Source organism: Palaemon carinicauda, chromosome 21 (assembly GCF_036898095.1).
Source record: "Palaemon carinicauda isolate YSFRI2023 chromosome 21, ASM3689809v2, whole genome shotgun sequence".
Taxonomy (NCBI): Eukaryota; Metazoa; Arthropoda; class Malacostraca; order Decapoda; family Palaemonidae; genus Palaemon; species Palaemon carinicauda.
This window is the reverse complement of record NC_090745.1, coordinates 47813348-47838281: the sequence shown is the minus strand read 5'-3', so window position 1 is coordinate 47838281 and position 24934 is coordinate 47813348. Positions and strand designations below refer to the sequence as shown.

General features: G+C 44.1%; 1 protein-coding gene across 3 annotated transcripts in view; it reads left to right on the top strand.

Annotated features, from left to right (window-relative positions):
* LOC137615274 (histone-lysine N-methyltransferase NSD2-like) overlaps positions 1-24926 on the top strand; it is a 521040-nt gene extending 496114 nt beyond the window's left edge. For all 3 annotated transcript variants that reach the window (XM_068345003.1, XM_068345002.1, XM_068345001.1), the window contains exons 18-20: positions 512-701; positions 21309-21484; positions 23368-24926. In XM_068345003.1, the coding sequence (XP_068201104.1) occupies positions 512-701; positions 21309-21484; positions 23368-23835 (834 nt within the window). In that variant the 3' untranslated portion in view covers positions 23836-24926. The remainder of the gene's footprint in view (positions 1-511; positions 702-21308; positions 21485-23367) is intronic.
* The last annotated feature ends 8 nt before the right edge of the window (positions 24927-24934 follow it).

The following is a 24934-nucleotide window of genomic DNA, read 5'->3' as shown; positions in this document are numbered from 1 at the left end:
GTAACACTGACATGTTCCTTAAATTTGATAATTTGGAGGGGAAACTAGAAATGCAGAATTGAATACTATAAGTATAGATTAAAGCAAGAATATTGGGTTATCTCTCTCTCTCTCTCTCTCTCTCTCTCTCTCTCTCTCTCTCTCTCTCTCTCTCTCTCTCTCTCTCTCTCTCTCTCTCTCAGCAGTGTATACTGAGACTAGTTCAGCATTAAGTGTATTTAAACACACCCAGGTTGCATTTTCTACAACTTTTTTTTTTCTGAGAATTAGTCTTTGTCCTCTTTAAATTTTTGGAGATTTTGGGAATCAGTTTGCAGCATACCACTAAACCAGTGATACAGCACAGTATTCTTATTTGCATATTTCAAAATTTCATACTCAACTTATTTTCACCAATTCTACACTATTATGAAAAATTTCCTTCTGTACTTTGAAAGAGTACTGATGTTCTTTGGAAGATTTTGTAGAGCATTGAATGAAGTATTCATTGTATTTTTTTTTTCTTCTGCAGAATGACACTAATGGACCCAAAAGAGAGAAATTAACGAAACGAAAACGCAAAAAGAAACGACGGGAAGTCAAAATATCGGAAGATGAATGTTACAGATGTGGTGGTGCTGGTGACCTTATTCTTTGTGATGTTACTGACTGCCCTAAAAGTTACCATCTTCAGTGTCTGAGCCTTGATAAGTTACCTAAAGGTGAGCATGATTTTCTGTTGTTAGCCTTAACGAGCAGGTGGTATGCCCTCCTAGTATTGCGTACAATGGATCACCAGGTAGCTGGAATGTCCGTTTCTCAGTGGGTTATTTGAAATAATTATACAAGGCCAAGAACGTTCGCTTTAGCGATAAAATGACTGTTGGGCATATGCCACCTGGTGGTTCAATTTGTGAATCATAATGCTTGATGTCTCTTAGAATTTTTTGTTCCTTATTTTACTTGTTTTACCTTTTCTTAAAATTTCACATGTTCTGCAGGTAGTTTGGTTTCAGCAGTACTGGGTACTTGCATCACCAATTGCGCCATTCCGTTGATGACGGAACGACCATTTCATTGACGCTAAAATTAAAAAATAGTGTCAAAATGAAGTTGGTGCAAATACATTGTCACACTTATTATTTTGCGTAATTTTTTCTCTTGAACCCAAGTTTTCTGTGTGATCATCTAATCATCTTGCTTTAATACCAATTTAATTTTTTTTTTATTTTCTTGATTTGTTTTTTATGGGACTTCTTATTTTCTAGTAAACTCTAATTTTGGAGATAGAGAGAGGTGTTACTCCAGGTACTTGAATAAAAACTACTACTATTTGAATAATTAAAGTGAGAGGTGTTACTGTTGGTACTTAACCCTTTTACCCCCAGGCTATTTGGAAATTTCCAACCCTTAACCCCCAGGGGGTTATTTTTTTCCCCAGCACATTTTGCAGTATATTTTTTTTCAAATTGCTCTAACAGCCTTAATTTTTGTCATAGAGAGGTCAGGTTGGTCTTATTCTCTTGGAAAATGCCTGAATTTTCTAAAAAAAAAAAAAAAAAAAAAAATATCAAAAATATGAAAAAAAAAAATTTATAGCATTTTTTTTGCAAGGACGTACCGATACGTCCATGGGGGTAAAGGGATGGCTTTTGTGAAACGTACCAGTACGACCTTTGGGGGTAAAAGGGTTAACTAAAAACTGCTTCTATTTGAATAATTAAATTTATTTATTATATGGTTTACACCGTATCAGGCTAATAGTTTATAAATTGTAGTTTGTTTTTACTACTGTGATACTATGATTATGATACAGTAATATAAATGAAATTGATCAACTAAGTAACGAGTAAGTATAATAAAATAGAAATAGATGGGGCTGAGTTTTACCTTTATAATTGAATAATCCAAATAAGATCAACGACAAATTAGTAAATTATCAAAATAAATCACATATAAAGAAAAAAGTCAATTGAATTGTAATATATCTTTGTTCCGACACAGATACAAACCTTCGCTATTTATAGGGTATTACTTTCGGCAACGCTGAAAACCAGCCAAGGCAATTTTAGTGAGGGATAATTACCTAATCTGCTAGTTAGCTGGAGGGGGTTGGGGTAGACTAGCTACCCCGCTCACTCACACCTGTTGGTTGAGTAACCACTTTTTGCTTTTGGCTAGGTAGAGTGCAGACGTGCCGTCTCTCTCTTCCGTTAAACAAACTGCCTTGACTTTATTGCTTTTTCTTTTTCTTTTGTGTGTATGGTTATTGTCCCGCTATGCGGACATGTCCAGGGATTGAAGGCCGCCGCTGCAGCACCTTCATGTCGTCCGTGGAGACGGACCCACACCCTTTATGCCCGGCTTGCCGGGGAACTCACTGTTGGCGGGACAACACCTGTTCCGAGTGTAGGGAGTGGCCTTCCTCTCAGTGGGAGAGGTTTGCGTGTAAGAAGAAGAATAAGTCTAAACGCGAATCTTCGCTTTCGGGGTCTTCTTCGAAATCGAAGAAATCGCGGGCTTCTGCTTCCTCTACGCCCAAATCTCTGCCCGAAGCTAATCCTCGACCAGGCCCTTCCCGGGCATGGTCAAGCAGTAGCGCAGGGCTTGTGACTGCAGGTCAACCCTGTGGGATAGACGAGGGTGGTGGCTCCCCTAGTGAGTCGCCTCCTTCTCTTCCCCCAGGGAGCGCCTGTTCTTTTCCAGACCTTGTGTCTTTATGGCCATCGCTGGGCGTCAATGGTCCCCTTATGAAGGAAGTTCTCCTCGAACTTCTCCAAAGGGGAGCAGAGAGAAGGCGGTCATCTCCTTCCTCTGCGGAGGTTGATCCTCCTCTTCTGGCGCTGTTGCCTATCGGTCAGGCCGAGAGTCTGGTTCCGACACCGCGGAGTTAGCTAACCCACCAGGGCCGGTGGCAGGGCTCTCTCCAAGGCAAGCTTCCCCTTCGGGGGAACATATCTTTCGTTCGCGAGAGAAGATTGCCTCTGTGCATCGGCAATCTCTTACGCTTTAGGTTCTCCTCCAGGTGCGAAAAGAGAACCTTGTTATAAGTGTAGTTCTCCCTCGGGAGAACTCTCCTCCCCTGCGGAGGAATTATCTGTTGACCTTAATCAGTCGCCCCCTCGGGCGGAGTCTGTTGAACGTTCCTCTCCGGAGGTTTATAGAGTGGAGGGGTGGGCAACCCCTCTCTACCCCGGACGTTCTCCTCCTCTGGCTGTGAGGAGACGTCTTTTTGAACCTGCTGGTTCTCCTCACGTTGAACCTGCTGGTTCTCCTCACGTTGACCCTTCGGGGTCTCGTGACGATCACTCTTTGGGGCTGGCGTGATCGTGACCCTTCGGGCTCTCGTCATGTTGATCCTGCGGGTTCTCATGACAGCAGGAGTCCTTCGGGTCTCAGTCGCACTGAACCTTCGGGCTCTCGCGACTTGAAACCTTTGGGTTTTTGTTACGCTGAACCCTCGGGCTCTCGTAACGACTATAACGTTGAACCTCCGGGTTCTCGTACTGTCAGTCACGTTGACAGGAACCTCGATTCCTCGTTACGTTGACCCTTCGGGGTCTCGTAACCTGAGTTACGCTGAACCCTTGGTCTCTCGTAACTCTAGTCGTGCTAACACTTCGGTGAATCGTGACAGAGAAACTCCGGTTTCTCGTTTCGTTTATCCTTCGGGTTCACGCAACACTGTTCACGCTGAACTTTCGGGTTCTCGTGACCAGAGTCATTCTTTTTATGACAGAGTTTTCAAACTTTCATTATGTTGTCGTTATGTTGATCGTTCGCGCTCACACAACACAAGCTATCGTGAACCTTTGGGTGAGCGTAGCAGTGAGTTCTCTCACCAACCTGAGAGCTCTCGCACGCACGACCAAGTTGGCGCGCATGGCCAAATTGGCATGCACGATCGACTTGACACGCACGACCGTCTTGGCGCGCGCAAACAAAATGGCGATCATAGCGCGCAGGTTCATCCTATTGCGCGCCATATGCGCGAACATCCTGTTGCTCGCCATGCGCGCGAGCAACCTTATGTGCGCCAGGTGCGCGAACAAGCTCATGCGCTCCACGAGTGCAAAAAAGGTGCACGCAACCTGGAAGGGCACGCGCACGGGCACCCTTCCGCCTACCAACAGTTCGGCGCAAGAGCGCACGACCATCTTGGCGCTCACAATCACACTCTCGAGCCCCTTAGGCCTCAACAGAGACAACAGTCGCCTGCGCGACCGAGCTCAGACCCTATCCCTAAGGGTAGGCCTGTGCCGATCTTGCTTGAAGGGAAGCCTCCATCAGACACGAGGGTTAGGAAACCTGCCCAGGTTCCTAAACCCAGGGAGCAGTTCTTTCCTAAGGACCTTCCCCTTAGTTCCTCAGGAGCCCGTGACCCCCCCGTGGCTTAGCACCTTATTCAGTGTAATGCGGAAAGCCATGAAAGGAGTTGTTCCCCGCTCCCAGTCCTTAGGTGACACACCTAGGATTCCCTTGTCGCCTCCTCTCTTCCCAGGGTCCTCTCCTCCCTCCGATCCTAGGAGGAGTTCAGAAGAGCCCGCACAGGCGGGTCCTTCAGGCAAGGGGAGACGGTCATCCACAGGCCAGACCGAAGGGAAAAGGAAAAGGATTCGTCCTTCGCCCCCCAAGGAGGATAGGGTTATTTCCTATGGAGACCACATTCCAAGGGGGAGGTCTTAGCTCTGCCTGGGGACAAATAAGCTCGTAACTGCGTATGAGCAAAGAAAGTTCCAACGAGGAGGAAATATAGACTCCTTTCAGTCTAAAGGCGAGACTCAAGGCTGACCGGTAGCCTTTGACTGCCGAGACCGAGAGAAGCATTTCTTCCCGAAGGTATACAAGAAACTCCGCTATAGTTGGAACAGAGGCATCAAGGGGAGAGATACCCCATCCACAGAAAACTGACCACTTTGCCTGGTAGACTGCCTCTGTGGATCTCCTGAGGTGTCCAGCCATTCTTTTCGCAACCGGTTACGAAAAGCCTCTCTGTGTGAGGAGGTGCTGGATAGTCTCCAGGCGTGAAGTCGAAGCAAGGCTACGGCTTTGTGGAAGATGTTGGCATGTGGTTGTTTGAGGAGGTCGTGCTGTGGAGGAAGCTCCCTCGGGATCTCCGTGAGGAGATGCAGAAGGTCCGGGAACCATTCTGCGTGATGCCATAGCGGAGCTATGAGGGTCATTTGCAAGTTGTTGCTTGCTCGTACCTGGTTGAGGAATTTTCTCATCAGACAGAACGGGGGAAACGCGTAAGTGTCCAGGTTTATCCACCGTTGTTGGAAAGCATCTTACCAAAGAGCTTGGGGATCCAGGACTGGGGAGCAGTACAACGTGAGCCTGAAATTCAGGGCCGTTGCGAACAGATCCACAGTCGGGGAACCCCACAAAGTCAGGACTTTGTTGGCTATCAGAGGATTCAAAGACCACTCGGTGCCAACTATCCTAGTCACTCTGCTCAGCTTGTCTGCTAGCACATTCCGCTTGCCTGGAACGAAGCGAGCTGATAGAGACACCGAGTTGTCCTCTGCCCATCTGCTGCGAAAAGATACCGCCCTGTTTGCTTAGATAAGCTACTACCGTGGTGTTGTCGCTCATCAGCACGACAGAGTGCCCCGCCAGGACCTGGTGGAACTCTTTAAGGGCCAGAAAGACTGCCCTCATCTCTAAGAGATTTATGTGCTGGTACCTTTCTGATTTGATTCGGACCATTGGCCGGAGATGTAATGGTGCAGCACATGAACCCCCCACCCTTCTTTTGATGCATCCAAAAAAAAGCATCAATTCCAGGGGAGAGATGAGAAGATCGACCCCTTTACAGAGGTTCGGCTCTGGCAGAGCCGAACCTCTGTAAAGGGGTCGATCTTCTCATCTCTCCCCTGGAATTGATGCTTTTTTTGGATGCATCAAAAGAAGGGTGGGGGGTTCATGTGCTGCACCATTACATCTCCGGCCAATGGTCCGAATCAAATCAGAAAGGTACCAGCACATAAATCTCTTAGAGATGAGGGCAGCCTTTCTGGCCCTTAAAGAGTTCCACCAGGTCCTGGCGGGGCACTCTGTCGTGCTGATGAGCGACAACACCACGGTAGTAGCTTATCTAAGCAAACAGGGCGGTATCTTTTCGCAGCAGATGGGCAGAGGACAACTCGGTGTCTCTATCAGCTCGCTTCATTCCAGGCAAGCGGAATGTGCTAGCAGACAAGCTGAGCAGAGTGACTAGGATAGTTGGCACCGAGTGGTCTTTGAATCCTCTGATAGCCAACAAAGTCCTGACTTTGTGGGGTTCCCCGACTGTGGATCTGTTCGCAACGGCCCTGAATTTCAGGCTCACGTTGTACTGCTCCCCAGTCCTGGATCCCCAAGCTCTTTGGTAAGATGCTTTCCAACAACGGTGGATAAACCTGGACACTTACGCGTTTCCCCCGTTCTGTCTGATGAGAAAATTCCTCAACCAGGTACGAGCAAGCAACAACTTGCAAATGACCCTCATAGCTCCGCTATGGCATCACGCAGAATGGTTCCCGGACCTTCTGCATCTCCTCACGGAGATCCCGAGGAGCTTCCTCCACAGCACGACCTCCTCAAACAACCACATGCCAACATCTTCCACAAAGCCGTAGCCTTGCTTCGACTTCACGCCTGGAGACTATCCAGCACCTCCTCACACAGAGAGGCTTTTCGTAACCGGTTGCGAAAAGAATGGCTGGACACCTCAGGAGATCCACAGAGGCAGTCTACCAGGCAAAGTGGTCAGTTTTCTGTGGATGGGGTATCTCTCCCCTTGATGCCTCTGTTCCAACTATAGCGGAGTTTCTTGTATACCTTCGGGAAGAAATGCTTCTCTCGGTCTCGGCAGTCAAAGGCTACCGGTCAGCCTTGAGTCTCGCCTTTAGACTGAAAGGAGTCTATATTTCCTCCTCGTTGGAACTTTCTTTGCTCATACGCAGTTACGAGCTTATTTGTCCCCAGGCAGAGCTAAGACCTCCCCCTTGGAATGTGGTTCTGGTCCTCAGGTCTCTGAAGGGCTTCCCCTATGAACCACTACGCCAGGCCTCAGATCGCCACCTCACGTGGAAGACGGTGTTCCTGCTTGCGCTGGCTTCGGCCAAGAGAGTCAGCGAACTTCATGGTCTCTCTGCTGATGTCTCCCACTCTAGGAGATGGGGGAAGTAATCCTCAACTACGTCCCTGAGTTTGTAGCTAAGACTCAAAATCCGGGTGTGCCGGACTCCAGGTTCGGCCCATTTCGGATAGAGAGTCTTCGTTCTGTAACCGAATATCCAGACCAACTGTTCTATGTCCAGTAAGGAGTCTGAGGTGTTACTTAAAAAAAACAGCAAAAGCTCGCCCCCGTGTACGAGCACTTTTTGTCAGCACGGGGAAGGTCAAGAGGAGGGTCACGAGGAATACTATTTCCTCCTGGATAAGGAAAGTAATCGAATACGCTCTATATCCAGATCCTCCTCCGTCCAACCGACCCAGAGCTCATGACGTCAGAGGCATTGCAACGTCTCTGGCGTTCAAGAAGAATTTTTCTGTGGCACAGGTATTGCAAGCGGGCGTGTGGAAGCGTCAAACGACCTTCACAGCCCACTACCTGAAAGACGTAACCCACAGGAGCATGGAAACCTTCTCTGTTGGTCCTGTGGCGGCCGCACAACAAGTGATTTAATGTCTCAGGCTCCTTGATGGACAAGTAGCAGAGGGTTGAGGGCTGAGGTTACCTGGGTTAGTCTGGGGTGAATGAAAAGAATGTTTGGCTAACTTCTTTATTTCTCCTTCTCCCCCCCTGGGGAAACAGCTCCGCAAGACCGAAGCATAACTGACCTCACCCCTCTGTAGGTAAGAGTCATTTCCCTTGTGCATCCTGAGTATGAATGAATACTTTGTTACGTCACCAATACCCCATGAGGGAGGGTAGCGGATATGTCTTAGAATCCTTGAGTTCCTACGTAAAGACAAGCCACGAGTCTCTCTCACACAAGCTTCTGCAGGCCGCTATCAGTGAGTTACCTAACTACTTTGATTTTAGCGAGGGTAGGGTTCCTACTAATTAGATCAAAAATCAATTAGAAGGAACACCGGGTCATGATCAAGGCCAGTTGGTAGAACTTCCTCCCTCCTAAGAGTATGTCATCCTATAAATAGCGAAGGTTTGTATCTGTGTCGGAATAAATAACAAATTTGGAAATAATTTGTATTTTTCCTAACATACAAACCTGGAGCTATTTATACAAATTGGCCCGCCACCCTGTCCCCCTAGAAGTCCTGCCAAAAAGGAAAAGTGGTTACTCAACCGACAGGTGTGAGTGAGCGGGGTAACTAGTCTACCCCAACCCCCTCCCGATAACCAGCGGATGGGATAATTATCCCCCACTAAAATGGTCTTGGCTGGTTTTTAGCGTTGCCGAAAGTAATACCCTGTAAATAGCTCCAGGTTTGTATGTTAGGAAAAATACAAATTATTTCCAAATTTGTTATATTTTATAGTATTTTCTATATACAGTGAACCCTCGTTTATCGCGGTAGATAGGTTCCAGACGCGGCCGCGATAGGTGAAAATCCGCGAAGTAGTAACACCATATTTACCTATTTATTTAACATGTATATTCAGACTTTTAAAACCTTCCCTTGTACGTAGTACTGTTAACAAACTACCCTTTAATGTACAGAACACTTAATGCATGTAATACAGTACCCTAAACTAAAACAGGCACAATTATTAAAGGCGACTTTATATCTCCTAATGAAGAAACAAACGCATTTACACATCTGTTTATAGGTTAGTTTTTGCATCAATTATATTGATTATTCAGTACAGTATGTTGATTTGGTTATTACTAATGTTTTACTTAATTTTTCTTAGGACTTCCAAATGAAATTTTTTTCTTTATGACGCCGCCTGAAACGACGGCGTCATAAAGTACGCTCAGTAAACAAACGAAGGCATTTAACATGCATGATGAAAGTGATAAATAATGATATTACAGTAAAAGCTTTTATAAAATATGTTATTACAAATATTATTTACCGTATCTATATAACATCATACATACGTAGCAAAGCAGGAAAACAATCTACGAGAGAGAGAGAGAGAGAGAGAGAGAGAGAGAGTTGTTTTACATACGTAAATGTAAATTTTAAACAAAACAAAAATAGCCCCATTTCATATAAAATAGATTACAAATATTTTACTTTATCATATTACAGTAGTCTGTATAATACTGTAAAGTTCAGTACAGTATGTTGTTGTTAAAGTCGTGGCGATGAAATTCTCACGAAACAAAAACACGCCATTTGATTACAACAGCTGATTCATTCTCTCTCTCTCTCTCTCTCTCTCTCTCTCTCTCTCTCTCTCTCTCTCTCTCTCTCTCTCTCTCTCTCTCTCTCTCTCTCTCTCTCTTCGTGTTATACAATATTTACATTTAGATGAAGAAACTAAAATTAGTTTTCTTAGTGTCAATTAAATACGAAATGAAATAATTAGGCCGAGTCTACATCCATTTCAATCATAGCCAAAAATAGGGCATCGATTTCATCAGCAAACCACTATTTTTTGGGAAATATCATTTTATTCTAGAAAATTGCCACTCTTTAAATAGTTAATTGCACATTAAGAAAGCGTGTACTTTTGTTTTTAAATTTCGGGTGTGTTTTAAAAATCGAGTATTGTTGACTTTTTTTTTTTTTTTTACTTTTGGCTGTGATTAGATCAGCTGTCATCTAGCTGCCGCTCTTGAGTGTGTACGAATACACTAACAAAGTATCATTTATACCATTTCTTAACTTATTCAAACCGTCTACAGTATACAGTTGATATTACATAAGCACCAATGTGTTATAACCTATCAAATTTTTTTGTTTATTACATTTAAACCCCCCTCTATCTCTCTCTCTCTCTCTCTACCTCTCTCTCTCTCTCTCTCTACCTCTACCTCTCTCTCTCTCTCTCTCTCTCTCTCTCTCTGTGTGGGCTACTTTTCACTACCTCCCATTCCTTACCTCTCTCTATCTCTCTAACAAATGATATCTTTGTTGCTCCTCAAAGTTTCATTTATATTGAAAATCAATCATGATTCAATTTTCCTTACTTTCTCCAATCTCGCACCATCGGTCACATCGCGGTATTTTCGATATTTCCGGAAAATCCGCAATATATGTATAGACATGGGTTATGAAAAAAATCCGCGAAGTGGTGAATCCGCGATGGTCGAACCGCGAAGTAGCGAGGGTTCACTGTATATATATATATATATATATATATATATATATATATATATATATATATATATATATATATATATATATATATATATATATATATATATATATTAGATGTTTCATGTAAATTAGATTCATTAGGTAAGAATACTGTATCCGCCAGCAACGCAATGGTAGCAAATAAAAAAAGACCCAACTTTAAAATAAAAAAAAAAATAAAAAAGCACACGGATTGACGCTTATCGATTGCCTCCCCACAAATGCCGAATTAACGCTGACGCAATGCGCCCAGCTCTGGGTTTCAGTGTAATATATATACAAGTATACCTTGGGTTACGTTGTTTCGACATGAGTCGGTTTCGGTTATACGTCGTTTGTCAAAAATAATGAATGGAAACCTAAAAATCAAGTTTAAGCCACTTTATTCTACTTTACGTCAATCTGCCACAGAAATTGAAGTCATATCACTAGAAAAGCATTAAAAGTTCGCACAGTAATTCGTGTTTATATACAATTAATTAAAATAAAAGTGTAAGAAAACATTAAAATATATTTACCGTGTATGTTAATAGTATGATCATCATAAATTTTAGAGAACAAAATATGAAGACAACTGGGATTGCCTGTTGCTGTTGTTGGACCTTAAGGCGTTTTCCATGGTAGTTTCAATGAACGAAGTTTGAAAAGTCAATTGTGCCTTAATAAAACATTTTTGTATTCTATATTTCAATTTTGAGTGCATTTTAAGAATCAACAGCTATTCACATCTTTATTTTTGGTTGTGGCCAGCTGATCTTAAGACTATCAAGAATACACACATGTACGAATAACAAAGAATATCGTGTAGTTGGAAAATGTATGGTAGAGTACTGATTAATAGGATTAAAGATAAAACAGAGAATGCAATCTTAGAAGTACAGGGTGGTTTTAGAAGAGGTAGGGGTTGTATGAATCAAATTTTTACAGTTAGGCAAATATGCGAGAAATATTTAGCAAAAGGTTAGGAGGTGTATGTTGCGTTTATTGATCTGGATAAAGCGTATGGTAAAGTTGATAGGGAAGCAATGTGGAATGTGAGGAGGTTATATGGAGTTGGTGGAAGGTTGTTGCAAGCAGTGAAAAGTTTCTACAAAGGTAGTAAAGCATGTGTTAGGATAGGAAATGAAGTGAGCGATTGGTTTCCGGTGAGAGTGGGGCTGAGACAGGGAAAAGAGAAGCTTGGCCGATTAGTGACAGAATTTGGAAGGGTGTGTGAGAGAAGAAAGTTGAGAGTTAATGTGGGTAAGAGTAAGGTTATGAGATGTACGAGAAGGGAAGGTGGTGTGAGGTTGAATGACATGTTGAATGGAGAGTTACTTGAGGTGGATCAGTTTAAGTACTTGGGGTCTGTTGTTGCAGCAAATGGTGGAGTGGAAGCAGATGTACGTCAGTGAGTGAATGAAGGATGCAAAGTGTTGGGGGCAGTTAAGGAAGTAGTAAAAAATAGAGGGTTGGGCATGAATATAAATCGAGTTCTTATGAGAAAGTGATTGTACCAACTGTGATGTATGGATCGGAGTTGTGGAGAATGAAAGTGACGGAGAGACAGAAATTGAATATGTTAGAGATGAAGTGTCTAAGGAGTATGGCTGGTGTATCTCGAGTAGATAGGGTTAGGAACGAAGTAGTGAGGGTGAGAACTGGTGTAAGAAATGAGTTAGCAGCTAGAGTGGATATGAATGTGTTGAGGTGGTTTGGCCATGTTGAGAGAATGGAAAATGTCTGTCTGCTTAAGAAGGTGATGAATGCAAGAGTTGATGTGAGAAGTACAGTACAAGAAGAAGGCCAAGGTTAGGGTGGATGGATGGAGTGAAGAAAGCTCTGGGTGATAGGAGGATAGATGTGAGAGAGGCAAGAGAGCTTGTTAGAAATAGGAATGAATGGCGAGCGATTATGACGCAGTTCTGGTAGGCCCTGCTCCTTCCTCCGGTGCAGTAAGGGATTCAGTGACATGAAGCTTCATCTGTGTTGGATAACGGGAGAGGGGTGGCTGTGGCACCCTAGCAGTGCCAGCCGAACTCGGTTGAGTCCCTTGTCAGGCTGGGAGTAACGTAGAGAGGAGAGGTCCCCTTTTTTTGTTTCATTTGTTTGATGTCGGCTACCCCCAAAATTGGGGGAAGTGCTTTAGTATTTGTATATGTATCGTCCATATAATTTCTTAACTCGCTCCATACAAATGGTTAATGGAAGTTATATCAGCACCAGATTGTTATAGAATATAGTTTTCATACATTTTGTTTATAACCATCTCTCTCTCTCTCTCTCTCTCTCTCTCTCTCTCTCTCTCTCTCTCTCTCTCTCTCTCTCTCTCTTTTTTTTTACAATACAAACATAGAACAAATTTAACAAATCTTTTTTATGTTCAGTCATTGGTTGGTCTTAAAACACATCATTAGATTTCATCAGCTGATCTGTAGTTTAACCCAACATTACTTATATTTATTGAAAGATGTCTAAAAAAAATCCTGGTTTTCAGCGCTATCTGAACTTTGTGTAATCATCATTGTACACTTCTATTATCAATAATATTCAAGGTATATTTTAACAACAGCAACTTCAAATTGTTTTTATTTTGGTTTTGTTGTCAAATGTTTTCAGTCATGACAGTATCGTGATTATGCTCACATATAATTGACAGAGTATTGTAGATATAATTTTGCTCCCTACCATGTAATTCTTGAAGAAATGATAAGCACAGTTCAAGGAATTCTTGACAACATTTCTTATTAAAAGCGTATCGAACAACAGCAGCCAGAATCAGCTGTTGACATTGATGATCCACAGCCATCTAGGTATGTGATGTAAACAAAAAAAATTTAATGTTAACATTGATAAGTTTAACTAGTAAGTTTACTTTGTACCCTAGCAAAAGGATTTTTATAACTTCATTTGTTATTTAATCCTACAAAATCTTTTATTTTACTATCTTGAAGCAAATCACATTGTAAATTAAGAACATGCAATGTACTGTAAACTTGTCAAATTATAAAAGTATACATTTACAAGTATGTATGTACATTTACTTGTAATTGTTCTGTAACCGAAATACAAACCACGCTATTTACATAGGGTATTACTTTCGGCGTAGCTGAAATGGCGAGCCATTAGATTTTTAACGAGGGTTAACTACCCCCGCGCTAGTTAGCAGGGGTAGGGGAGGGGTAGCTAGCCACCCCTCCCCTACCCCCGCGCTAGTTAGCAGGGGTAGGGGAGGGGTAGCTAGCCACCCCTCCCCCCTCACACACTGGTGAACTGACTCACTTCGCTTTTGGCTTGGACGACGAACGGATGTCTCTGTTCCCGTCCTCGCATGGCAGCCATTTATTGTTTTGTCTTTACTTAATTACTTACTTTTCTTGTACTCATATATATATATATATATATGTAAACATATTCTTATGTTTATGTATATATTTGAGTATAGAAATCGGTAAGTTTCCTTTTCAGTGTTCGTGCTGGGTGTGTGTGTGTGTGTGTACGATATCACCGTGTAGCCGCCGGCAGTCAGGCCACTACGAGTTTCATGGACTGCGATCTCTTACTGGGTCCTTCGGTCGGCTCCTTCCACGGGCGGGGGAGGGGAGTCGTCACCGCTGGACTTGTTATTTTTTGTTTCTCCGCTACTCTTCTTTTCCTACGGGGAAGGTGTGGTTCAGCGTAGGAACGCGAGTGTGTGTTGACTACGGTCTCTCTCTCTCTCTCTGGTGGTCGTTCACCCTTTTACTACGTTTTCTAGATACTATGATTGCTCCTCCGTTCGGGTGGAGTTGCTACGCAGTACTTTTTATCTCAATTATATTTTTATTATAAATCTAATTGTATTTGTTAACTTTTCAGTTTTTTTTTTTTTTTTTTTTTTTTTTTTTTAGAACGTTTCCCTTCGGGGTTTTTCGTTCTTACTTTTAGTGAACATTCTTTAATGAATTGCATAATTATAACTGTTATAATTCTGTTTTTGTTACTGTTCTCGCCCTTCCCCCTTCCCGTGAGTGTAGGTGGGGTTGGGGCTCTTGCCTGTTATGTAATTCTTGTGTTCTTTTCCCTCGGGTTTTCCTCTTCGGAGTCTTCCCGGGGGAATGAATGTTAACTAACTACTTTTTATTTTCACAGTTAACGATCCTAATGTGACAACGAAGCAGAGCTGTCTTGTTGGGCCTCGGGGAGTCGGCTGTTGCTGCCTCCTCTATAGGACTTCGTCAGGGGCATGTCACCTTCTCCTGGGAGTTCTCCCGAGACAACTGACAGCTCTTCAGTTCATCTTAGAACACTCAGGAGTTTCGCCTCCTTGGGTGGGTTACTTCCCTTCCGAGGGAGGTTTCCTGCCCAGGTTTGAGTTTCTTTCCCTTTCGGGGGAAACTTCTTTTACCATTAATAATTATGATATGTTCCTGGTCTTCCGGCGGTTTTGCTCTTGGTGCTAAGCGACCGCTTTTGTAACATTGCTCAAGGGGCTGAGCGGTTACATTCTCGGACCATAGTTTTTGTGCGACTATGCTCTTGGTGCTGAGCGGTCTCACCTGCAGCTACGCTCAAGGGGCTGAGCAGCTGCAGGAGCGCCTCTTCGGAGGTTGGCTCCTAGGTCACTTGCTGACCCTGCGGCCCTATGGGCTCCATCTTCGGTCTCTTCTACAAAGTGTTCCTCTCTCGTTCGCGAGAGAGGACACTCATAGAGACTCCTCTTTGGAGGACTCCTTCTGCTGTTGTTGCTGAAGGCTCAGTTCCCTTCGTGGGGCAGCTGAGTCCTACGGTCTCTCCTGCGAGTGTTTCTTCCCCGGGGGGGGGAAGTTCACCGCAGAGACTCCTCTTCGGAGGTCTCCTTCTGCTGTTGTTGCTGAGGGCTCAGTCCCCTTCGGGGGCAGCTGATGCCACGGTCTCTCCTGCAAGTGCTTCTCCCCCTTGGGGGAGTTCACTCCAGAGACTCCTCTTCGGAGGCCTGATGATGGTGCTCCTGCCTGTGGTCATCTTCATCTTCACCTTCCCCGCAGAGAATCCTCCTGCCAGACCTTCTGGACGCAGATGCGCATTGGGCACCAACGTACCTCGTTTCCAACGAGCACCGTTCCCTTTGGGGCAAAAGGGTTTACTCCACAATGTGGGTAAGTCCCTTAAGTGCTAGGTTTTACCTGCGCGCTCACGTGCAGTAGCTCCCTTGCGCTCTCCTGCTGTGTTCCAGACTTCTCTCCTGCGATCTCCTGTAGCTGAGTCTCGCCGTAGATCTCCTGATCGCCAGCGCTCACCTGAGCCTTTGAGCCCGTCTGAGCGCCAGCTCTCTTCAGCTCGCCAGCGAACTTCTGGACGCCCTTTTTTCCTGCTACGCACCTTGTGCGCCAACGGTCTCCTGTACGCCCTCGAGCGCCTGCGCGCCAGCGCACATGTGCCCGCCCTTTTCTAATGTGCGCAATGCGCGCCAACGTTCGTCCTCGCGCCCACGATCTTTGGATCTAGGCACAGGCAGGGAGATTGTTCCTTTTTTTTACGCGCACGATCGCCTGCTCGCCAGCGCACATCTGCTCGCCCTTTCCTGATGTGCGCAACGCGCACCAGCGTACTCCACGAGCTTCCAGATGTGGGTGGAGGCGAAAGAGATGATTCCTTCACCTCCTCGCCGACGATCTACTGTGCTCTAGATTTGAACGAGTCTTTGAGCGCCCGCGCGCCCACGAGAAGTCTTCTGTACTCGCCCACGAGCGTTCGCTATTATGCGCAACCTCACCATCTGGTTCTGCACCTCGCTGATATTTTTTGGCCGCGTACCGCGCTCCATCGATCTCCTAGCGATCGCGCTCGACTCTTCGCCTGCCCGCTAGCGTTTTCAACGCGCCACCGCGCCCACGCTTCAGATCGCCGCTCGCGGCCATGCGTTGGCTCTCCTGTACGCGATCGGTCGCTACGCACCATCGCTCGCCAACGCGCCATCTCCCGCAAAGAACCATCGCTCGCCAATTGCGCCATCGCACCATCGCTCGCTTACGCGTTTTCGGTCTTCCGACCGCTCCCACACGCCTACGTGCCCACGTGCCCACGTATCCATGTTCGCCCGTGTGCGAACCAACGATTGTACCATCGCGCGAGCGCCAAGGGCGATTTCGACCGCGATTCCCGTCGGGTTTCGCAACACGGGCAACCTGGCGAGTTTTTTCCTGGAGCGCATACTTTCAGATCATCATAGTCACGATCTTCACCTCGTAAGTGCAGAGCATGGCACGTACAAGAGCAAGAAGAATCTTCAGAAGAGTCTGGGTAACATTCTTCTCCCTTTTTCAGGTAGGCCCCATCATCCCTCTCCTCAGGATCGCCCGATCCCCTTTCCTTCAACGTTGGCTGCTGACACTGCCTCTGTCAGTCGTCAATAGAGGGAATACTTCGAGATCATGGGCTAGCCTGATTTAGCTCTTCCTCTCCACCATTCCGCTGCAACGGGCCTTCCGGGGGTTTTTCCCTCGAGAAACTCTCTGCCCGGCAGGTGACATTCTCGACTTCGGGAATCTTGAACCTGAAGGAAGCCGCAAAGGGTACCAGGCAGGCCACCTCGTGGCTGATCGTTGAGGTCGAGTCTCTGGCCATCCGGTCGCGACTCGAGGTTTTATTCAAGGAAGCTCCGGGAAGGTTATGGAGCTTTCCTCCTCTCGAACACGTGCACCATCGTTTCCCGACACCAAGTGTCGAACTTGGGGACAAACTCGATGTTGAAGCATTGAGATGCAGTGACCGAGAGGTTTTCTCTCAAAGGTCCCTACCGTGGATATCGGCAAACCCAGACACACTTCCATCCTTGGAAGGGGCTTGTTTCAGCCCAAGGACAAGGAACGAGGGACTGAGAGGTGGAGAAAATCGGATCACAATTTGCTCCTCCAAGGCGCTTACATCCAGTCCCTACAAGCCTCCAGCGCCTCATCTTCAACAGCCTCGTTCAGCCTAGGACATCAGAACCGGCACGGGAGCTAGACAAGGTGTCTATGCAGCTTCCCCCCTCCTGTCGGGGATGAAGGGCGAGGAGCCCTCTTGGGGAGGCAATAATCCTAGAGGGGGCGGCCTAGGCCGTAAACGCTAGGATTGGCAACCCCCTCCTGCATCCCCCAGTGGGGGGGGGGGGGTGCCTGGAGTTGCGCCTTCAAGGGGCAGCAACTCGGGACCGATTCCTGAACGATCTCCATGATCAGCCAGGGATTTCGTGTCCCGTTTCGTAGCATCTCTACCTCCCCTGTCAGCGAATCCAGTGTCGCTGAGCCTCTATGCCATGGGATCGGCAAAGGGGGCTAGCCCCTCGGGCAGAGGGCGAGACCATGCTCTAGAAGGATGCTCTCCAAGGTTGTCGGCGGCTCCCCCCAAGGTTCTTCAAACGACTCTTTCTTGTAAGAAGCGCCTGAAGGCAGGAGACCCGCCATCGTCCTCTTAGCCCTGAACAAGTTTGGCGTACAAACTTCGGTCAGTATGGTACAACAGATTCGATCAGACTTGTAGGGAAACCACAAGACTTCATGTGCATATTGGATCCGAAAGACAGGTACCTCCAGATCCCAATCCATCCGTCTTTACAGGAAGTACTTGGAATTCAGCCTAGACAACAGATATACCAGTTCAAGGTGCTGTGCTTCGATCTCTCCACAGCACCGCAGGCATTCACCAGGAAGTTCATCCCGAATCCTCATGTCCACACAGGAGCGGCATCCGCCTCCTTCGCTTTCTGGATGACTGGCTACCCCGGCAGTTTCGGTATCGACCCCCCTTCGACACCGAGACAAGCCTCTGGGACTTTGCCAAGATCTAAGGATCATGGTAAATCTCGAGAAGTTTTCTCTGTTTCCATCGCAACAACTGGGATATCTAGGCTTGTTTTCAGACTCCAATCTCCGTGAAGCCTTCCCACCGGATGACAGGATAGCAAGGCGGAGGAGAGTAGTAGAACCTCTCCTCAGGCAAGGAGAGTCTCCAGCCTTTTTCTGGTTACGCCTCCTAGGTCACCTTCCTTCTTAACCCCTCTAGTCCCAAACACTCGCCTCAGGATGAGTATCCTGCTTGGCGACTCAAGTCTCGGTGGAATCAAGACTAAGATTCCCCAGACATTCTGGTCCTATGGGACCTGCCGAACGAGGGATCCTGCAGTGGTGGTTGACCTACGAAGCCTTTGCTAGAGAGTGGATCTTCTCGTCCCTCCTCCGTATTTGATGCTGTCCTCGGATGCGTTAAAGAATGGGGGGGGGGGGGGGCACGTTCTGAACCAAAGGATCTCAAGCCTATGGCCAGAACTAGAAGGGTACCTCCACATCAATGGGCTGGGGATGAAGGCCATATTCTGGCCCGTCAACAGTTCCAACAGGCCCCGGCGAGTCACTCCGTGAGCGACAACACTACGGTTGTTGCTTTTTTCATCAAGCGGGGAGGTACCTTTTCATAACAGTCTTCCCATCTTACAGTAGAGATACTGAGATGAGCCAAAATCCACTCAAAACCACTATCGGCTCGCTTCATTCCGGACAAAGGAATGTGCTCTCCGACAGTTGGAACAGAGCATCGCAGATAGAGAATACCGAGTGGTCTTTGGAAACCCCAGTAGCCAACCAGCCCTGACCTTGTGGTCCTGTTCGCGACAACCTTGAATTTCAAGCTGTCGCTGTACTTCTCCCCAGCCCCGGACCCAAGGCATCCTGCCGAGATGTCTTCCCACATCGGTGGGACAACATCGACGTCTACGCCTTGCCACCGTTGGGTCTGAGGGGAAGGGGGCTCAACAAGACCAGACTACCTTCTGCATCCCTTGATGGAACTCCCGAGAGAGCTTTCCCCACGACAAGAACTAAAGCAACCACACCACTACATATACCACAAGCCGTAGCTTCGCTTCGGCTCCACGCCTGGAGTCCATCCAGCATCTCCTCACAGAGAGAGGCATTCCGCAACAGGTCGCGGAGCGGATGTCTTGACACCTGCGAAGTCATCCGCAGGGGTCCACCAGGCGAGGTGGAGAGTCTTCTGTGGTTGGTGTCGTGGGAGAGGTATCTCTCCCCTCGATGCCACTATTCCAGCGTTAGCGGAGTTATTGTCCATCTGCGGGAGGAAATACGTCTTTTGCTCTCGGCGGTAAAGCCTACCGCTCAGCCTCAAGCCTGGCCTTCAGGATCTAAGGTTAGACAATTCCTCCTCGCGGGATCTTTCTTCGCTCATACGAAGTTACGAACTTACCTGCACCCAGTCGGAAGTGAGATCTCCTCCATGGAACATGGCTTGGGTTCTTAGGGATCGTAAGACTTTTCCCTGTGAACCATTACGCTAGGCACCTGACTTAGAAGACGGTGCTCCGGCTCGCTCTGGCTTCGGCCAAGCGTATCAGCGTACTTCATGGTCTCTCGTACGACTTCGCCCATTCAAGAAGATAGGGAGAGGTAACGTTCGGGTTCGTCCCTGAGTCCGTTACTAGACTCAAGATCTTGGAGTCCCAAATCTTCAGTTCAACTCCTTCAGGATTTCGAGTCTCCGTTCTGTAACAGATGACCCAGGCCTTCTCCTACTATGCCCAGTAAGGAGTCGGAGGTGTTATCTTAAAGAACGGCTGCAGTTCGTCCTCACGTGCAAGCCCTGTTTGGGAGCACATGAAGGACGAAGAGGAGGGTCACCAAGAATACCTTTGCAGCCTGGATTCAAGGACCATCCATCTCGCCCTGAATCTAGACCCTCCTCTGTCATGTAGCCTTAGAGCACTCGATGTCAGAGGCATCGCAACGTCACTGGTCTTCAAGAAAACTACTCTGTGACGCAGGTGCTACAAACTGGAGTCTGGAAGCGTCGGACGACCTTCACAGCCCACTACCTGCAGGACGTGACCCACAGGAGCCTCGGATACGTTTTTCTATCGGCCTGTAGTGGCTACACAACAGCTGGTCTAACCTCAGGCTCCTTAATGGACAAGTAGCAGAAGGTTGGGGGCATTGTTACCCGGTGTCAGATTGCATGATTGAAAGAGGTATGTCTGGCCCTTACTTCTTTCTTCATCCTCCCCTCTCTTGGGGAAAGCAGCATCCTAGGTTCTCTGCATAGCTGACCTCAAACCTCTGCAGGTAAACCATGCTTCCTTGTGTTCCTATTATTAAAATAATACTGACGAGGTGGTATTGGGAAAGTCCTTAGTCCAGAATTCCATCTAAAGGTCATCAGGTCGACTGCCTAGGACAAGTCACGCTTCATCTCTCCACACACAAGCTGATGTAGGCCGCACACTCCTTGCGGAGCAAGGAACTTGCGAGGTGCAGGGACACTTTTTCTCGAAATGCTGCTCACTCGGATTCTGAGTCCCCGGGTAAAGCCAATGCCAGTATGGCTGGGGACTTTCCACCCTTCCTAAGGGGTAAGTCACCCTATGTAAATAGCGTGGTTTGTATTTCGGTTACGGAACAAATGACAAATTCGGAGATAATTTGTATTTTTCCTAACCATACAAACCTTAGCTATTTACACATATTTGCCCGCCAGCCCTGTCCCCCAAGTCAAGTCCTACCTCTAAGCGAAGTGAGTTAGTTCACCAGTGTGGGAGGGGGGAGGGGTAGCTAGCTACCCGTCCCCTACCCCTGCTAACTAGCTCGGGGGTAGTTAACCCTCGTTAAAAATCTAATGGCTCGCCATTTCAGCTACGCCGAAAGTAATACCCTATGTAAATAGCTAAGGTTTGTATGGTTAGGAAAAATACAAATTATCTCCGAATTTGTCATATTTATACTACTATGTTCCGTACTACTCTAGAAACTGAGAAAAAAATTTATTTAAGGTTAAAATATATTCTTTTCAACAATGTATTATTATTCAAATTGCATTTATAGATAGAATATATAACTGAAAGTGGTTATTTGTGGTTTAGCCTAGAGACAAATTCAGACTAGTAAATTCAACTTGTATTTTTTACGTCGCCTCTCCTGGGACCAATTACCTACGTAGGGAAAGGTATACCTGTACTAATTTTTTTTCTTTTATCCAAAATCACCCCTTTACATTATTTAAAGGACATTTTCACTTTTGGTAATTGACATTGCATATTGAACTGTTGCTGATTCTCAGTATTCTTTTTTAAATATTGGCAGGTAAATGGATTTGTCCTTGGCATCATTGTGACGAATGTGGCCAAAGAAGTATACGTCCCAATCGCTGCGACTACTGTCCAAATTCTTTTTGCCGCATTCACATACCTGGAAATTTGCAAAATGTGCCTGGTGTTGGTAATGTTTGTCAAGACCATGATACAGAAGACATTGAAACAGTAAGTGGAGCTTTGTGCATGATAATGGTGTTGGTATATCATTACTGTTTATAACTATGTATAGAATATATCTGCGTAAAAAGAGCATTTGTAATTAAGATCCATCATCAATAGTCCAGCACTTTTGGTTTTAGATCCTAACCGGATTATGGGATGTCATTCTGTAACAAACTTCAGATAGGCTAATAATAAATGTCATACATTTAGCTCACTGAATGTGTATGTCCTGCACCTCTTAACAGAATTGGACTATTAGAAATGGAAATTAATCATTATTTTATAACGATGTCAAAAGGGGGAAAAAAAGGTTCATAGCGGTTGACAGCTTTGAGTGGTTTACAAGGAAGAGGCCATATGTTCAGAAGTTTGCTTTAAGTGCGCAACACTACACTTATATCACACGGTATCAAAACTTGAGATGATTATAATTGAAAAAAATTAACATCATCACATGATGGCAATTTTAAAAAGATTTATTCCTAAGATAATATAATTTTTTTTTTCAATAAATAAAGAAGTTACTGATAATTCTATATCCTTATTTTTTTATTGAAATAACAATCTCATAGAAAATTATTCAAGCATACCTATTTGAATAAAATCAATCCCATTTCAAAATCTTTTATAAAGAGAGAGAGAGAGAGAATAAATATGTTCTCTTAGGAGTAGATTTCGTTCACCTACCCTCTTCCAATGCCTTCCATTTCTGCCAGACGTACGAGATTTCGAAATTTATGTATAAGCAAAAATAAACACAAAGACGATTCTGTCAACCTCAGTCATGCAGACAACGCAGTAAGGATGACATCATCATTTAAAGGCTGCTTTATCTTCGTTATTTGTAAAAATAATTGGCTGAAACTTCTTTTTTCTTTATAAAGTACATTGTATATATTTTTACCTCGATGCTAAATGTTTTGAAGTATTCTAAATTCTTGGTGAATTCCTTCAGTTTTATCCAGTTACTACATCTGTAGTCTAGCTTTTTTATAATTTTCCTTCCTTTTAGATGAGGCATATTTACCTGAAACCTAACTGTTTTTGGTCTCTTTTGCCAATATATTTTGCCTACGGAAACACTGGATACTTAATTTTCTTCTTGTTTTAGCACAATATCTTTTATGTTGTTTTCCCTGGTTAGTTTATCGATCCACTGATAGAGAAATTCATTGTTGACAAATTCTATTAGATTATGTCCCTCTGTGTTTGATATAGAATTCATAGTGTCCCAGTTTATTGGTGCATTGAAGGCTCCCAGTAGGACAGCTAGCTTATTATTAACTTCTAGTCAAAAAGAGTGGGAGTGTGTGTGTGTGTTTTATTTACTATAAAACTAAACTAGTGAGGTTTTAGTAATTTTTTATCTTATTTTTTATCACTTGTGACATGATAAATATTTATACATTCATTGAAAAAAACTGCAAATAATGTATTTACAGCAAACTTTTGACAAACTTATACTGTAAGGAATAGTAAAACAAATAAACATGGAAATGTAGGTTATTATAGAGTGAGTGAGCATGTATATCCGATTATGACAAATCTCATACAGAGCTTGACAGTAAAGGTAAACATTTGAAACCTAATCAACAGCTATTTACATGTATGTATCACCTAAATAACAGGAAAATTATGAATTGAAATTTATAGAAAAAAATTCAATTTTGTATTAGAGAATTATATTCAATGTTAAAACATGATATAATAACTTTTTCTTTAAAGTTTCTTCAGTAACCACATGGGAAATCAATTGTAATTTAACTTATCGGAAAAAATTTAAAGGTAAATATGAAGTATCCACCTTTTACACAAGCTTGATAGTCTGTAGTCTGTTTGGGGAATTGTTTATGCAGGTTAATAAGAAATATATTGATTTTTTTCAGCTTAGAGGTCAGTTGGATGCAAAAGCATCTGCTGAGATGATCATTTATGAAAACCAAAGCTGTGTGGACCAAGAACCAAACTCCAGTCATCAGTCAAGTAACTTGCCTTGTGAAGCAATGTCCTCAGGTACCCATGATGGCAATTCTTCTTTGTGTGTATATGAAAACTCTATATCAACACTAATGTCTGAATCACCTCAGGAAGAAGAGCTGGTAGAACATATATCAAAGAATATTTCTTTAATTGCTCCTTTAAGAATGAAAGAAAACAGAGGCCGACCCAAAAAAGTTGATAGGGTGAGTGAGGGGTATGAAAATAACTCCTCTGTTATCAATGTGAATAATGATAATTCTTGTGTTTTACCAACAAATTCAAAGACTTGCATTGCAAAATCTAGTTTGACTCCTAAGAATGGTGTTAGAAGTAGAAGTGCTGATATTCTTGCAAAAGCATTGAGTACTGTTTGAAATTATTTATTTTTATAAGGTTGAAGTAATGATAAATGATTGTAATTGGTGTTACAGTAAATGTTTTTCAAATATCCTCAGAAATGGTTTGACTTTAATGATAGTCTGTCATGTCTAATGATAGAAAATTGAATAAAGGTTCAACTTTATAGCAAGAAGATTGTTTTCATTTTAGCGGCAAATAGCTTGAAGTAATTGTTGAATTTTATTTGCTTGGATCGGCCCCCTACCCTCTAATGGAAATCGTATTATATATATAAAGTTTTCATCCTTTCTTGTCTATTGTTTACATTGCCGCAACAATTTGTGCACTGCCATAATTGGAGTAAAAGTATGAATAGTTTTCATAATTTTGTTACAAAACTTTTCCTTATGAATTTAATGTTCTTGATGGAATGGTAATTTTTGTACAAGATTTTATTACAGCATGAATAGAAAACTATGCCGCAACTGTCATAATTTGACCTAAGGTCGAGTGTGACAGCCACTTAAAAGTCACTTTTGGATTTCACCATTGTGTGAATATCAGTACAAACTTTGAGCTCCGTTGGTCATGATTTACTTTAGAAACTAGTCGAACATATGTAGTTAGCAGATTAACTGTATTTATTCTTTTCCATTACAGTTTTTGCTGTATAGTGTTTTTAGTATACAGTTCATTTTAATTTTAGTATTCATTAGATTTTTTCTGGGTTATCATGTTAATATTTATCTTCCAAGTACTTGTAAATGTTATTTGTAAATTCACAACTTTCTTTTTCATAATTTCTTTGTATAATATTCATTAATTGGTGTCACCTATAACAAATATGTGACTAAACATTAACTGCCAGAGGTTCTATATAAATGGCATGTTTATCATATTTTTCCCTTTTTAAGAGTAATGAAAATATTTTATGACTGTAGTTAGTATGCTGTATAAGGTCTTGTGTATTAGAAATCTATGCATTTTTAAGAGCTTTTTATTGTTTCATTTGTTTTCATGCACATCATGAAGCCTCTTGATTTTTTGAGTTTCTGTTCACATTACTTGTCAGATTTTTTGTGACAGAATGTCTGTGAAGACAATAAAAACTCTATTAGAAAAGTTACCTTTGTA